The sequence below is a fragment of the Sminthopsis crassicaudata genome, chromosome 1 (genome assembly GCF_048593235.1).
Source record: "Sminthopsis crassicaudata isolate SCR6 chromosome 1, ASM4859323v1, whole genome shotgun sequence".
Taxonomy (NCBI): domain Eukaryota; kingdom Metazoa; phylum Chordata; class Mammalia; order Dasyuromorphia; family Dasyuridae; genus Sminthopsis; species Sminthopsis crassicaudata.
Window position 1 is genome coordinate 612,433,722 of NC_133617.1, and position 15,104 is coordinate 612,448,825.

General features: G+C 35.2%; 1 protein-coding gene across 2 annotated transcripts in view; it reads right to left on the reverse strand.

Annotated features, from left to right (window-relative positions):
• The window catches only part of PARP8 (poly(ADP-ribose) polymerase family member 8), a 229,707-nt gene that overhangs the window by 44,223 nt on the left and 170,380 nt on the right, over positions 1-15,104 (reverse strand). For both annotated transcript variants that reach the window (XM_074282550.1, XM_074282549.1), the window contains exons 13-15: positions 14,369-14,930; positions 12,121-12,174; positions 11,922-12,017 (exon numbers count right to left, since the gene is read on the reverse strand). In XM_074282550.1, coding sequence (XP_074138651.1) covers positions 11,922-12,017; positions 12,121-12,174; positions 14,369-14,930 — 712 coding nt within the window. The remainder of the gene's footprint in view (positions 1-11,921; positions 12,018-12,120; positions 12,175-14,368; positions 14,931-15,104) is intronic.

A 15,104-nucleotide genomic window follows, 5' to 3' on the forward strand; every position in this document is an offset into this window, starting at 1 on the left:
TTATTCTGTTTTAGACTCACCCTACAGAAAAAGGAAACACTTTTAAAGGATATTATGCTCCTTTGTTGGTCCTTCCCAAACATCAATAAAAAAATATTGCCCCCAAATGAAAAAAAAAAATTCTGAAATGTATGAACAATAAGCCTGGCTATAGGTCAATCAAAACACAGATTCAAATACGTGTGAAACTTTAAAAGTAATTTTGCAACTGTGAGCTCATCATAGAATTGCCTATGCTTATTCTGTAGATGAACAAAGATCTATTTTCCACATTCTAGGGAAATTATCTGCTTGACTAGTGCTCTAAGTTAAATATTAGAACCTGTGGGCTACAGAAATAGGGGAAAAAAGAAATGAAAAGTGAACAGAAGTTGGCTCTAGAAATAGGTCTATTTCTGGGAAAACAGAATAAATAGCACCTGGAAGAAAACTTTTTTTTTTCTTGCCAACTGTTACCTCTGATTGATTTTCAGAAAAGCTCTTAGTCTCACTCTTAGTCCTCAAACAGATTAAGAATGGAGAAAAACTTGGTTTTATATATTCCACAGGTTCAAGCTAGAATTAATATTTATATTGTTTCAGTCAATGTTCTAACAGGTTGAAATGCATTTCTCTGGAGACCACTCCAACTAAAGGATGCCTCATTATTTGGGAATTCTTTTTTTTTTTTTTTAATTTTTTATTATATATATATATATATATATATTTTATAATAATATCCCTTGTATTCATTTTTCCAATTTACCCCCCCTCCCTCTATTCCCTCCCCCCGACGACAGGCAATACCATACATTTTACATGTGTTACAATATAGTCTAGGTACAATACATGTGTGTGAATATCATTTTCTTGTTGCACAATAAACATTAGAATCCGAAGGTACATGCAACCTGGGCAGACAGATATTAGTGCTAACAATTTTCATTCCCCTCCCAGTGTTTCTTCTCTGGGTGCAGCTACCTCTGTCCATCATTGATCAACTGGAAGTGAGTTGGATCTTCTTTATGTTGAAGATTTCCACTTCCATCAGAATACATCCTCATACAGTATTGTTGTTGAAGTGTACAGTGATCTTCTGGTTCTGCTCATTTCACTCAGCATCAGTTGATTTAAGTCTCTCCAGGCCTCTCTATATTCCTCCTGCTGGTCATTTCTTACCGAGCAATAATATTCCATAACCTTCATATACCACAATTTACCCAACCATTCTCCAACTGATGGACATCCATTCATCCTCCAGTTTCTAGCTACAACAAAAAGAGCTGCCACAAACATTTTGGCACATATATGTCTCTTTCCGCTCTTTAGTATTTCTTTGGGATATAATCCCAGTAGTAGCGCTGCTGGGTCAAAGGGTATGCACAGTTTGATAACTTTTGGGGCATAATTCCAGATTGCTCTCCAGAATGGCTGGATTCTTTCACAACTCCACCAGCAATGTATTAGTGTCCCAGTTTCCCCACATCCCCTCCAACATTTGTCATTATTTGTTCCTGTCATCTTAGCCAATCTGACAGGTGTGTAGTGGTATCTCAGAGTGGTCTTAATTTGCATTTCTCTGATCAGTAGTGATTTGGAACACTCTTTCATGTGAGTGGATATAGTTTCAATTTCTTCCTCTGAGAATTGTCTGTTCATATCCTTTGACCATTTATCAATTGGAGAATGGTTCGGTTTCTTATAAATTAGGGTCAGTTCTCTATATATTTTGGAAATGAGACCTTTGTCAGAACCTTTGTTTTTAAAAATATTTTCCCAATTTGTTACTTCCCTTCTAATCTTGTTTGCATTAGTATTATTTGTACAGAAACTTTTTAGTTTGATGTAATCAAAATCTTCTATTTTGTGATCAATAATGATCTCTAGTTCTCCTCTGGTCATAAATTCCTTCCTCCTCCACAAGTCTGAGAGGTAGATTATCCTCTGTTCCTCTAATCTATTTATTATTTCCCTCTTTATGCCTAAATCATGGACCCATTTTGATCTTATCTTGGTATATGGTGTTAAGTGTGGATCCATATCTAATTTCTGCCATACTAATTTCCAGTTTTCCCAACAGTTTTTTCCGAATAATGAATTTTTATCCCTAATGTTGGAATCTTTGGGTTTGTCAAAGATTAGATTGCTATAGATGTACCCTTTTTTGTCCTTTGTATCTAATCTGTTCCACTGATCTACCGGTCTATTTCGTAGCCAATACCAAATGGTTTTGGTGACTGCTGCTATATAATATAGCTTTAGATCAGGTACACTTAGACCACCTTCCTCTGAGTTTTTTTTCATTAGTTCCCTTGCAATTCTTGACCTTTTATTCTTCCATATGAATTTTGTTGTTATTTTTTCTAGGTCATTAAAATAGTTTCTTGGGAGTCTGATTGGTATAGCACTAAATAAATAGATTAGTTTGGGGAGTATTGTCATCTTTATTATATTCGCTCGGCCTATCCAAGAGCACTGAATGTCTTTCCAATTATTTAAATCTGATTTTATTTTTGTGGCAAGTGTTTTGTAATTTTTCTCATATAATTCCTGACTTTTCTTTGGTAGATGGATTCCCAAATATTTTATATTCTCAACATTTGTTTGGAATGGAATTTCTCTTTGTATCTCTTGCTGTTGCATTTTGTTAGTGATATATAAAAATGCCGAGGATTTATGTGGATTTATTTTGTATCCTGCCACTTTGCTGAAATTTTGAATTATTTCTAGTAGCTTTTTAGCAGAGTCTTTGGGGTTCTCTAAGTATACCATCATGTCCTCTGCAAAAAGTGATAGTTTGATTTCCTCATTTCCTACTCTAATTCCTTGAATCTCTTTCTCGGCTCTTATTGCCGAGGCTAGCGTTTCTAGTACTATATTGAATAGTAATGGTGATAGTGGGCAACCTTGTTTCACTACTGATCTTAATGGGAAAGGTTGCAGTTTATTTCTATTGCATATTATGCTTACTGACGGTCTTAAATATATACTCCTGATTATTCTAAGGAATAATCCATTTATTCCTATACTCTCAAGAGTTTTTAGTAGGAATGGATGTTGGATTTTGTCAAATGCTTTTTCTGCATCTATTGAGATGATCATATGGTTCTTATTAATTTGATTATTAATATGGTCAATTATATTAATAGTTTTCCTAATATTAAACCAGCCCTGCATTCCTGGAATAAATCCTACTTGATCATAGTGTATTATCTTGGAGATCATTTTCTGAAGTCTTTTTGCTAATATCTTATTTAAGATTTTAGCATCAATATTCATTAAGGAGATTGGTCTATAATTTTCTTTCTCAGTTTTCGATCTACCAGGTTTAGGTATCAGTACCATGTCTGTGTCATAAAAGGAGTTTGGTAGGACTCCTTCATCCCCTATTTTTTCAAATAATTTATATAACATTGGGGCTAATTGTTCTTTAAATGTTTGGTAGAATTCACATGTGAATCCATCTGGCCCTGGGGATTTTTTCCTGGGGAGTTGATTAATAGCTTGTTCTATTTCTTTTTCTGAAATGGGACTATTTAAGCAATTTATCTCCTCCTCTGTTAATCTAGGGAGCCTATATTTTTGGAGAAAGTCATCCATTTCACTTAAGTTATCAAATTTATTGGCATAAAGTTGGGCAAAGTAACTCCTTATTATTTCTCTAATTTCCTCTTCATTGGTGGAAAGATCCCCCTTTTCATTTGTAAGACTATCAATTTGATTTTCCTCTTTCTTTTTTTTGATCAAATTTACCAAAGGTTTATCTATTTTATTGGCTTTTTCATAAAACCAACTCTTGGTTATATTTATTAATTCAATAGTTTTTTTACTTTCAATTTTATTGATTTCTCCTTTTAATTTTTGTATTTCGAGTTTAATTTTTGGTTGGGGGTTTATAATTTGGTCTTTTTCTAGCCTTTTAAGTTGTAAGCCCAATTCGTTAATCTTCTCTTTCTCAATTTTCTTCAAATAAGCCTCTAAAGATATAAAATTTCCCCTTATTACTGCTTTAGCTGCATCCCAAAGATTTTGATATGATGTCTCATCATTATCATTATCTTGGGTGAAATTGTTAATTGTTTCTATAATTTGCTCTTTCACCCAGTCATTCTTTAAGATGAGATTATTCAGTTTCCAATTACTTTTTGGTCTATTTACCCCTAACTTTTTACTGAATGTAGCTTTTATTGCATTGTGATCTGAGAAGAAGGCATTTATTATTTCTGCCTTCCTACATTTAATTTTGAGATCTTTATGTCCAAATATATGGTCAATTTTTGTATAGGATCCATGAACTGCTGAGAAGAAAGTATATTCCTTCCTATTGCCATTCAGTTTTCTCCAAAGGTCTATCATACCTAGTTTTTCTAATGTTCTATTTACTTTTTTAATTTCTTTCTTGTTTGTTTTGTGGTTTGATTTGTCTAAATCTGAGAGTGCAAGGTTGAGATCTCCCACTATTATAGTTTTACTGTCTATTTCTTCTTGCAGTTCTCTTAACTTTTCCTTTAGAAAGTTAGATGCTATACCACTTGGTGCCTATATGTTTAGTATTGATATGGCTTCATTATTTATGCTACCTTTCAGCAGGATATAGTTTCCTTCCTTATCTTTTTTAACGAGATCTACTTCTGCTTTTGCTTGATCTGAGATAAGGATAGCTACCCCTGCTTTTTTGGCTTTACCTGAAGCATAATAAGCTCTGTTCCAACCTTTTACCTTTACTCTGTATGTATCTCCCTGCTTTAAGTGTGTTTCCTGTAGACAACATATTGTAGGGTTCTGCTTTTTGATCCAATCTGCTATCCGTCTCCGTTTGATGGGATCGTTCATCCCATTTACATTTACAGTTAAAATTACTAATTCTGTATTTCCTGCCATCGTATTATCCCCAGATTATACTTTTTTCCCTTGACCCCCCTGATCCCCCTCCCCGATATTTAATTTACAGACCCCCCTTGTGACGCGCAACCCTCCCTCTTTTTTTTTTTTTTTTAGGATCCCTCCCCCCTCCCTCCAAGTCCCTTCACTTATTCTCCTTTTCCTTTCCCCTTTTCCTCTCCCCCCTTTTAATGAGGTGAGAGAAAATTCTCTGAAAAACAAATATGTTAATTATTTACTCTTTGAGCCTCTTCTGATGAGAGTAAGATTCACACAATGATTCTCCCCCTCACTAAGTTCCCTCAGATATGGTGTATTTTCTATGTCTCTTCCTGGGATGTAGTTTCCCTCTTTTTATCACTCCTTCCCCTTTTTCTGAACCGACCTCCTTCCCTTTACCACACCCCCCTTTTTTTCTTTTATATCAGTAAAATCAAATTATCCTTGAGTATTTTTTATATACCCACAACAGAGTTACAGTTCTCAAGGGTTCTGTGTACCTTTTTCTGTTTCTCTTCAGTCTTGTGGATGTAGATCAAATTTTTTGTTTAAGTCTGGTTTTTTTCTTAGAAACATATAGAATTCCTCTGTTTCATTGAATGACCATCTTCTTCCATGGAAAAAGATGCTAAACTTAGCTGGGTAGTTCATTCTTGGTTGCAGTCCTTGATCTTTTGCCTTTCGGAATATCAGGTTCCAGGCCCTTCTATCTTTTAATGTGGAGGCAGCCAGATCTTGGGTGACCCTTATTGTGGCACCTTGGTATTTAAATTGTTTTTTTCTAGCTGCTTGCAGGATTTTCTCCTTTGTGTGGTAATTCTGCAGCTTAGCCACAATATTCCGTGGTGTTCTTTTTTTAGGGTCTATTTCAGAAGGAGTTCGATGAATTCTTTCCACATCTACTTTCCCTTCTGTTTCTATTATCTCTGGACAGTTCTCTTTGATAATTTCCTGTAAAATAGAATCTAGGCTCTTTTTTTGGTCATAGTTTTCTGGAAGTCCAATAATCCGCAGATTATCTCTCCTAGATCTATTTTCCAGGTCTATAGATTTTCCCAGTAAGTATTTGACGTTGTTCTCCAGCTTCTCATTTTTTTTGTTTTGTTTGACTGATTCTTGGGTTCTCTGTGAATCATTCATTTCTATTTGTTCCATCCTGACTTTTAAGGAGTTATTTTCTTCTTTCACAGTTTTTAGTTCTTTTTGTAAATGCCCAATTTCGTTTTTAAATGAATTATTTTGCTCTATTGAGTTTTTTTCCATTTCCCTAATTTTTTTTTTTGAGAATTATTTTCTTTTTCCAATTCAGAAATTCTATTTTCTTGAGACTTTTTTATCTTTTCCAATTCAGAAATCCTACTTTCCTGTGTTTTTTTAACCTTTTCTAATTCACTAATTTTGTTTCCCTGCATCTCCTGTGAATTCTTTATTTTTTCCAACTCCAATTTCAGGACGTTGTTATTCTCTATCATAACTTCCCTTTCTTTTCCCCATTTTTCTTCGATCTCCCTCAATTTTTTAAGAGCTTCTTCTAGGAGAGAGTTATGTGATGGGGGGCAGGAATCGTTCCCCTTTAGGTTGTTATCTGATTCTCTGCTGTTAACTTCCTCGGGGTTGGACACCCGCTCTTTCTCTGTATAGAAGGAATCTATGGTTTTTCTAGCTTTTTTGCTCATACTTAAAAAAAATGTTTTGGGGTCTGTCCCTGGGGTAGGAAATTATTTACTTCTTTACCAGCTTCCTCCCAGACCGGATGGATGCAGGGGCTCCTGAGCCTGAGCTAAGAGAGAGCTCTGGGAGAGAGTTCCCCACCCTCTCCCTGGGAGTGCCTCAGAGGTGATTAGCACTACTGTGCTTCGAGGCCGTAGAATAGTGAAGACTGCAGGAGGCCCAGCCTATGTGTCCGGGTGGGGAGTGGGTGTCTGCAGCAGGTGACGTAAGAAGCCCCTTCGCTCAAACTGGAAGTGTCTGCCAGAAACCGCGGTCCCTAGTTCAAAGGTTCCGCTTCTCTGGGACTTCCTGGAGCTGAGTTCCACTCCCTCCAGCTAAGCTAGGCCGTGTGTGTTGCCTTGGGCCGTATCCACCCACTTGTCAGTCTCTTAACTATTCTCAGGAGGTAGCTGAGGCCACACCCCCTGGTGCCGAGATCTGTGCCTGAGTCACCCCCAGGATCGGGGAAAATCTAATCTGAGTTTTAAAATATTTTGGCTTTCTCTTCTGAACTGCTAAATAATTAGCAGAGAAGAGCTAACAGCCTGTGCCAGATTCCTTTACCTCAGTGGCTTCTCTGATCCCAGAGCCCCTCCCAGCGCAATGGGCGCAGTGTGCCCCTACCCCACCGTCTGTGCTGGTCTTTCTTATTCCTCCCCTGAGAACTGACCTTTCCTGTTGAAACTCCAGATTCTCTTCAGCTGGTAAGTCGTGCTACCAGTCCTTGTGGTATCTGTCAGTCCTGAGCTAATTCTGAGACTTAATTTATCTAATTGGTTGTGAGGGAGTGAGGACGTTCACTGAGTCGTGTGTTTCTTCTCCGCCATCTTGGCTCCGCCCCCCTATTTGGGAATTCTTATCTAAAAGATTAGTGTAGAGATGGAGAAGGGGCACTACCCAGATTATAGGAAATTACATATAGTAGATGTAATATCCTTGTATTTACATTGAAATTTTGAAGCACTGAGGGGTGTGTGTGTGTGTGTGTGTGTGTGTGTGTGTGTGTGTGTGTGTACATGAGCACTGAAGGAAGATGGAAGAGATATGCCCTGCTTTAAGCCTGGGTAGATGTCAATAAATTCGTTTTTGTTTTGACACCCAGACTAACTCTAAATCCTTCCCCTCTTCCAGAGTCTCAGGCACCTGGTTAACTAAAATGTTCAAAAATTCAGCAGTAACATCATAGAAGAGACAGGATGAGAATACAGAAAGTAAAAGAAAAATAGAACCCCCTCAGATACAGATAGAGTGTAGAGCCTTTGTGAAGCAAAAGATTTATTTCACATCAGAGATTTTAATCTCCAACTAGGAGATGAAATTTCATTTGCTTGTCAAGTAATAAACTTCAAAAGATTACACTATCAGCACAACATTTTCTAGGTTGTTTTTTTTAAAGAAGGCTCAAACTAATTTATCAATCTTGTCATCTTAGAGTGCAAATTAAAAAGCAGCAACTGAATGGTGCCAAACAGATAAAACACCTATATCTCACTTATTGTGGTCCTAGAATGCCACCTCTTTAAGGGAGATCAGTTCCATTTCCTTAGAATTATTTGTTGCTTCACTAGAAAAATTACTCATTCTAGATCTAAAGTCAATTATGTGAAACTCTGAAAACCAAACTAGCCCCCATCATTTCTCCCACTCTCATTTCCAAACAATACAATAAATAACTCCTGATCAGCATAAAAGAGTACCAACAATTAATAAAAGGGCTGGGAAACCATATCCAGAACAAAAGACAATTTAACCTTCAGGGGAAAAAAAGATAGATAAGCAGATGCACTGATAAATAAAAATGTATAATATATACATACATGTATAGATACACAGATACTTAAATAAAAATGTGTGTGTGTCTGCATGTATTTACCATAATAGATCATAAGATCTAGACAGAGATACCTGCAAATTGTGTCAAAAATCCAAGGGATAGTTTTAAATTTTAATAACTTTAGAAATGAAAAATGCTACAACTTCTGAAAAACAACATTTGGAAGGTTATATTTATGTTAAAAATAACATTTATTAAAATTCTATCTAAACCACCATCTTATAAATTTCTTGAAATACTTCTTGCTTTCCATAGCTGTTTCCAGCTTCTCCTATCTCTACTACTTGGGAATCTCTCTTCCTTTGAGGTCCATTCAATCCATGATTTAAAAAACAAATAATATCCTCGTAGCCATCAATAGAATTCCAGGTTATTCCCTTTTTTCCCCAAAGAGTTCAGTACCTGGCTCATATATTTTTCTCTTTTCCCCAACTTCTATCTTCACACTAAGGGAGTTGAACATACATAATGATTTTCCCTCAAATATTAATTATTCATTTGCTCAGCCTATTTACTTCCCATGATCTCCTCCTCCATTCTCTTCTGGAGATGCAAAAATGGCTATGCTCCTTAATGTTGCTAACATCCAATTCAAGATTTCTGAAAGCTTTTAAAAATGATCATAAACTATTAACTGGTTTCAACTCTCCATATGTCTTTCCTTACCAAACCTAATCTTCATTCATATTTTTAATTCCCTTCATACCTTATTCTATTCCCAGGCCTTTATTTTTTTAAGTAAAAACTCTTCTTTTCTCCATTCTGATCCATTGTCAAACCAATTATATCCTACACTATCCTCTTCACTTGGTTTATCATATGGCTGACTCTGTCCTGCCATGGTAGAATCCCATAATTCATCTCCTTCATTCTTACAAATGCACTTGAATGAAAGTGGGGGAAAAAATCAAACAATGATTTTAACTGAGTTTATTAAAATATATGTTTTACAACTAATACCACTTAGCTAGCTGGCAATCTTTCTACCCTATCCTAATCAATTCACTAATTCCACTTTCTACATCAACTCTTCCAAACTTTTTTTATCTCTTCTTAAATCGCCCGTTAAGTGCAACTCCCCTTCTATCCACCCTCTCACCTGAGAACTTTGATTCAGATTTTACAGAAAAAAGTAGTTTTATTCTGTGACCTTCATATTTCTTATTCATTTCATATCACTTACTGTTGCCCCTCTTTCCTTCTTCACCAATATCTCACACGAACAGGTGGCCCTATTGCTTATCAAGGCAAACTCATCAACATGCATAAAGAATCAAATTAATTTCACCTCCTCTAATAATTTGTCCCTTCTACCATCCCTATGATCTCAATTTATCTTTGATCTCAACCCTCTTTAAAGAAGGACCATTCCTACTGGCTTTACTATCACCATATGTCCTCCATTTTCAAAAAACCCTCATTTATTTCTCACTAGCATCTATATCTCTTTTGTCCTTTGTGTCAAAATTCCTTGAGAAAACTATCTATATAGGGAATTCTACTTTCTCTAATCTCACTATTTTCTTAATCTGAATTTGATTTCTGATTTGTGAAACTGGTTAAAATTAGAAATAATCTCCTAATTTCTATATGCAATGGCCTAACCTCTCTGAAATCTTAAACAGTGCTAATCAACTTCTTCTGCCTGATACTTTCTTCTCTACAGGTTTTGAGGATATAGTTCTCCTCTTACCTCCACTTCTTCTCAGTCTCCTTTGCTGGATCCACACATAAGTCATAGCAATTAACTTTATGTGTCCTACAAGGTTGTATCATCAATTCATATTACTCCATGGATTTAATGATCAAACCTATGCTGATAATTCTCAAATTCACCTATCCTGCTTTATCCTTTCTGCATGACCTCTATTCTTACATTTTCTAACTCCCATTCAGACATCTCAAATTGGATGTCCAGTAGACATCTTAAATTCAACAGTCCACAACTGAAATCGTGATCTTTCCCTCTGAATCCTATATTCCATTCCTAATTTTTGTACTGTCGAGGGTATCATCAGTTTCTTAGGTTCCTCAGATTCACAACCTAGATTCCATCTTCAGTTTGTCATTTTCTGTCACACACCATATTTAATCTACTGTCAATACCTCTCTTGAATACTATTCCAATCTATTATCTCACATAGCCACAAATTTGAGGTAATCCCTCAACACAACATGCTTAGACTACTGAAGCAGTCTTCTGGATAGAACTACCTACTTCAAGTCTCTTCCTGCTCTCGTTTATCTTTGATTCAGCAGCCAAAGTGATTTCCCTAAAACACAGATATAACTATGACAAACACCCTACTCTAACCCCAATGAATAAACTCCAGTGACTCTCCATTACCTTCAAGTTTAAATAAAAAAATCCCTTGGCATTCAAAATTCTCTATGATTTACCCTACCACCATCTTTCCAGTCTTTTTTGTAAAGTCTTATTCCCCACATTACTTTTTGATACAATGACACTGGTATCTTTGTTGTTCCATGAAAAAATATTTTGCATCCAGAAAATTTCTCTATGTCACAAGCATATCCAGAATTACTCTCTCTCCTAATTTCTGCTTCCTATGTTCTTTGGCTTTAAGTGCCAATGAAAATCATGCCTTACACAAGAAGCTTTTCCCAAGCACTAAATTCTAGTGTTTTCTCTCCATTAACCATTTCCTATTTATACTGCATTTAACTATGTATGCATATTTTTGTTGCCTTCCCCCTCCCAACCCATTATATTATGAGCTCCCAGGGCAGGGGCTGTCTTTTGCCTCTTTCTGCATCCCTAGATAATAGCACGGTAAATGGCACAGATGAAATGCTTATTGGTATATTATTTTCATAATAGTGCTTATTGATTGACATATTATATTGACTTAATGAAAAAAGTGAAAAGATATATAAATGCATACCAGGCTATCACACATACACAAGATAGAAGGTAAAAACAACAAAGTTATTCCCCAAATTCCTATCACAACATGGTTTTCAAGTATAAAAATATTTAGCATTGTTGATTAACCAAAATGCAAGCAATTTATCAATACCCTCAATTTATTTGTATAATCAATCTATACAACAATCTGTATTGAGCTTAAGTGTTTGTAAAAAATTACCTATATTTTAAATCCAAAATAAATGCTTTAATTAGTATCTAATCTATGCACTGATTGTTGGGTACTGATAGGTAATTTTTTTAGATCATTATTCTCTTTAGTACAGACAATATGTAATTGGGAATATATGCTGTTCACATAATAAAAGAAATAATCTTCTATCTTTAACCTTTTTTTTCTTTTTTTTTTATTATAGCTTTTTATTTACAAGATATATGCATGGATAATTTTACAGCATTGAAAATTGCCAAGCCTTTTGTTCCAATTTTTCCCCTCCTTCTCCTCCCCCTCCTCCCCCAGATGGCTGGTTGACCAATACATGTTACATATGTTAATATCTTTAACCTTTTTTTAAAAAAAAATCTGTTTATTCAATTAGGACTAAATTTCTAGAAATGAAAACTTACCCGTAACATAGGGCCATTTTGGAACACATGAGGTTCATCGCATACTACACAGTATTCATTTAGTACAGGTATCCGCTGTTCTGCAAACTCAATTGTCTAGGGATAATGGAAATGAAAATAATAAGTTATATTTACAAATGATTAAAGGGCAGATACAGAGCTAGACTATATCAATAATACATGGCGTATTCTATCATACCTGTATTAGAAAACCTCGGTCTCGTACTGGAATGCATTTTGCATTATAATTTGGCTATAAAGAGAAAAGAGAAAGAGCACACTTGAAATAAACAGTATCAATGAACAAAAAAACCAAAATTTCCGGAAAACTATGAACCTAAAGATTGTTTTTTTAGGCTCTCCTAAATTAAAACTTTAAACCCCAAAACACAAAACAAGATTTTTATATTTCTTCATTCATTCTTCTACTTCTTAATTCCTCATCATTCCTCTGGCATCACTGTTCTTATTTTCCAAATAAAAAGGTCAGTTTTCTGAATTTGTAAATATACTCCAGTAGAAAGGCTATCATGATAATTTATATTCTTTATTATGGGATCCCAATTCAACTTCTCACTCTGGTAAAATAATTGTAACTAGGCATTTTGCTCTATACTATTTTTTAAAAGATACTTACTGAAGTCTATGAATCTCTTTATTAAAAAAAAAAAACAGATTTTATAGATGCTGAAAATGTCATTACTGCACTTTGAACATTGACTTTCCCCACCATCCCTTCCCTTCTGTGTCTCTGAAAATATCTTACTTATATATGAAAAAGGATTATTGTTGACTATTTTCTAAATAACTTTGCCCATCTCATCCCAAATTTACTTTAATAAGATGCATCCTTTAAGAACATTGGCATAAACTGTACAATGCACAGAAGGAAATTTTCATAAATAAACAACAATTAAATATATTGAAGTTAGAAATAGGTATGCATTGCATGTATAAATCTACTGAAAAACAAGTAGCTGAAAACAAATATTCTTGCTAATTAGGTACACATCCTGTTTTGATATTACTTATAAAAGAGATTCACAGCATCTGAAAGTGAGATTGTCAGTCCTAAAAGAGATCTTAATGACATCAACAACTAATGTTTATAAAACAAACTTAATTGACCCAACAAGAGTAAAACATTCTCATTTCACTGGACACTATTTTGTCTATGACAGTAACAGAAATGGGTTTTATATCACTTTATTTTTTCATATATATATGAAAAAAATATATATATATATATATATGATTCTTCATAGCCCAATCTAGAGTCTTCTTGGCAAAGATACTCCAGCTTATTTTATAAATGAATAAATTGAGGTTGTTAAAAGAGTTAACTTTTAACTCTTTTAACTATGCAAGTTACACAGCACTAATCACAGTGACTAGTCACACAGCAACTGAGTATCTGAGGCTAGATTTGAACTCAGGAAGACTAGTTATCCAGACTTAAAGCCTGGTACTCTATCTACTGTACCATCTAGCTGGCTTTTTATAAATATCACTAACTACCTTTTTATAAACAATGAATATTAGAATTTTGCTCTGATAACCCATATTTGATCTAAAGCCAGTATTTCTGAATTTCATCCAGAAAGGTTAAATCTCCTAAAGCAGCAAAATGGCCTTATTATCAGTTAACTATCTCATAACATGAACCTGGAGCATAGCTTTATAATGAGAATTTAAATCTGCCTATCTATCTATGTGTGTGTGTATGTATACATATATAGAGATATATATAGATATAGATATATAAAACTGCCCAGATACAGCCTTTTACTATTAAACTTACCAAAAAGGATCTATTTCTAAAATGTAACCATAAAACAAAAATCAGAAGAAGGCTAGGTTAAGGAAATTTTGTTATAACATCAAAATAATATGAGTTTTAAGAAGGTTAGGCTTTTCTTTTACCAAGTTTCCTTTGATATATTGCCATGTTGAGTATTAACAAAATACCTTTTTACACATTTCCCCAACATGATTCATGATTTATAAATCTCAAATGAATAAATATCTTTTGCTTTTGGAAACCCAATCCAAAACCCAATCATATATTTAGCAGTATTTTGGGTACCTCCAATACCTTACCTTATATCCTATTGCCTATAACTTGTTCCCATCTTTTTGTTGAAGGTAATAAGGGGAAAGGATATCAGAATATGATTTCATCAGCATAGGGAGCTCTAGGAGATCAACATGCTCTACCAATGCCAACATGTTATATTCTTCAACTAACTGTTTGTGAAAGTTAGCTGGGGAAGGTGAGAACTTAATAAATAACAACATATAACTCAATGTGAGAGGATGGGCTTGGAACCTAAATTTTTTGACGCAGACTAGCTCTTCCATCACTCTGCCCCTCTACTTCTCGTGAACTTAGATAACTCTTGGCTACTGTTTTATTTAATGATCTAAAATAAAAAAGATTTACGCACAGCAGTCTGGGGCGATGAAGATGTAGATGGTGTTAAGATACCAATAAGCCCTGAGGTAAGAGAGAGTCTCCTGCCCTCTGCAATAGGTTCCTTGAAAAGTTCCGTTTTGGATGACTTGGGGGCACTGGGGTGAGACTTGCTGAGTAACTTATGATTCTTCAGCCCATCTAGTTCCTCCATTCTCAGGTTACTGGAGTAAGACCTGCTTAGCAGTTTGTGGGGCTTCAAAGTACTGTTGTGCTCACATCGAGGATCCCCAGAACAAGATCGAGTCAATAATTTATGTGGCTTTAGAGTGATGCACTCCTCCTGTTTGACAGCTGCAGCACAGGGACGGCTCAGCAGCTTGTGCGATTTAATAGTCACAGCCTGCTCAGCTCGAGGGTCGCTGGACAGGGAGCGGCCAAAGGTCCTGTGGGACTTGGTCCCACACACATCCTCAGCCTTGACTGTACTAGAACAAGTCCTCCGTAACAGTTTGTGAGTCTTGGAGATGCCATCTTGCTCTGGTTTCAGTTTGGATTTGTTTTTACCACAACCTGGGGGAGGATAACTCGGCGACCTTCAAAAACAAAAAAGAAAAAGAATTTTTACAAGGAAATGACTGACACAAAAATCATTCAAATACTGTCTGCATCATCAGTGTTCATCTAGAAAAAAAAAAAAGAACTCAATAATGATTGGAAGAGATGAATGATTATTTTCAACATTGTCATGTGACATGTTTTCTAATGAA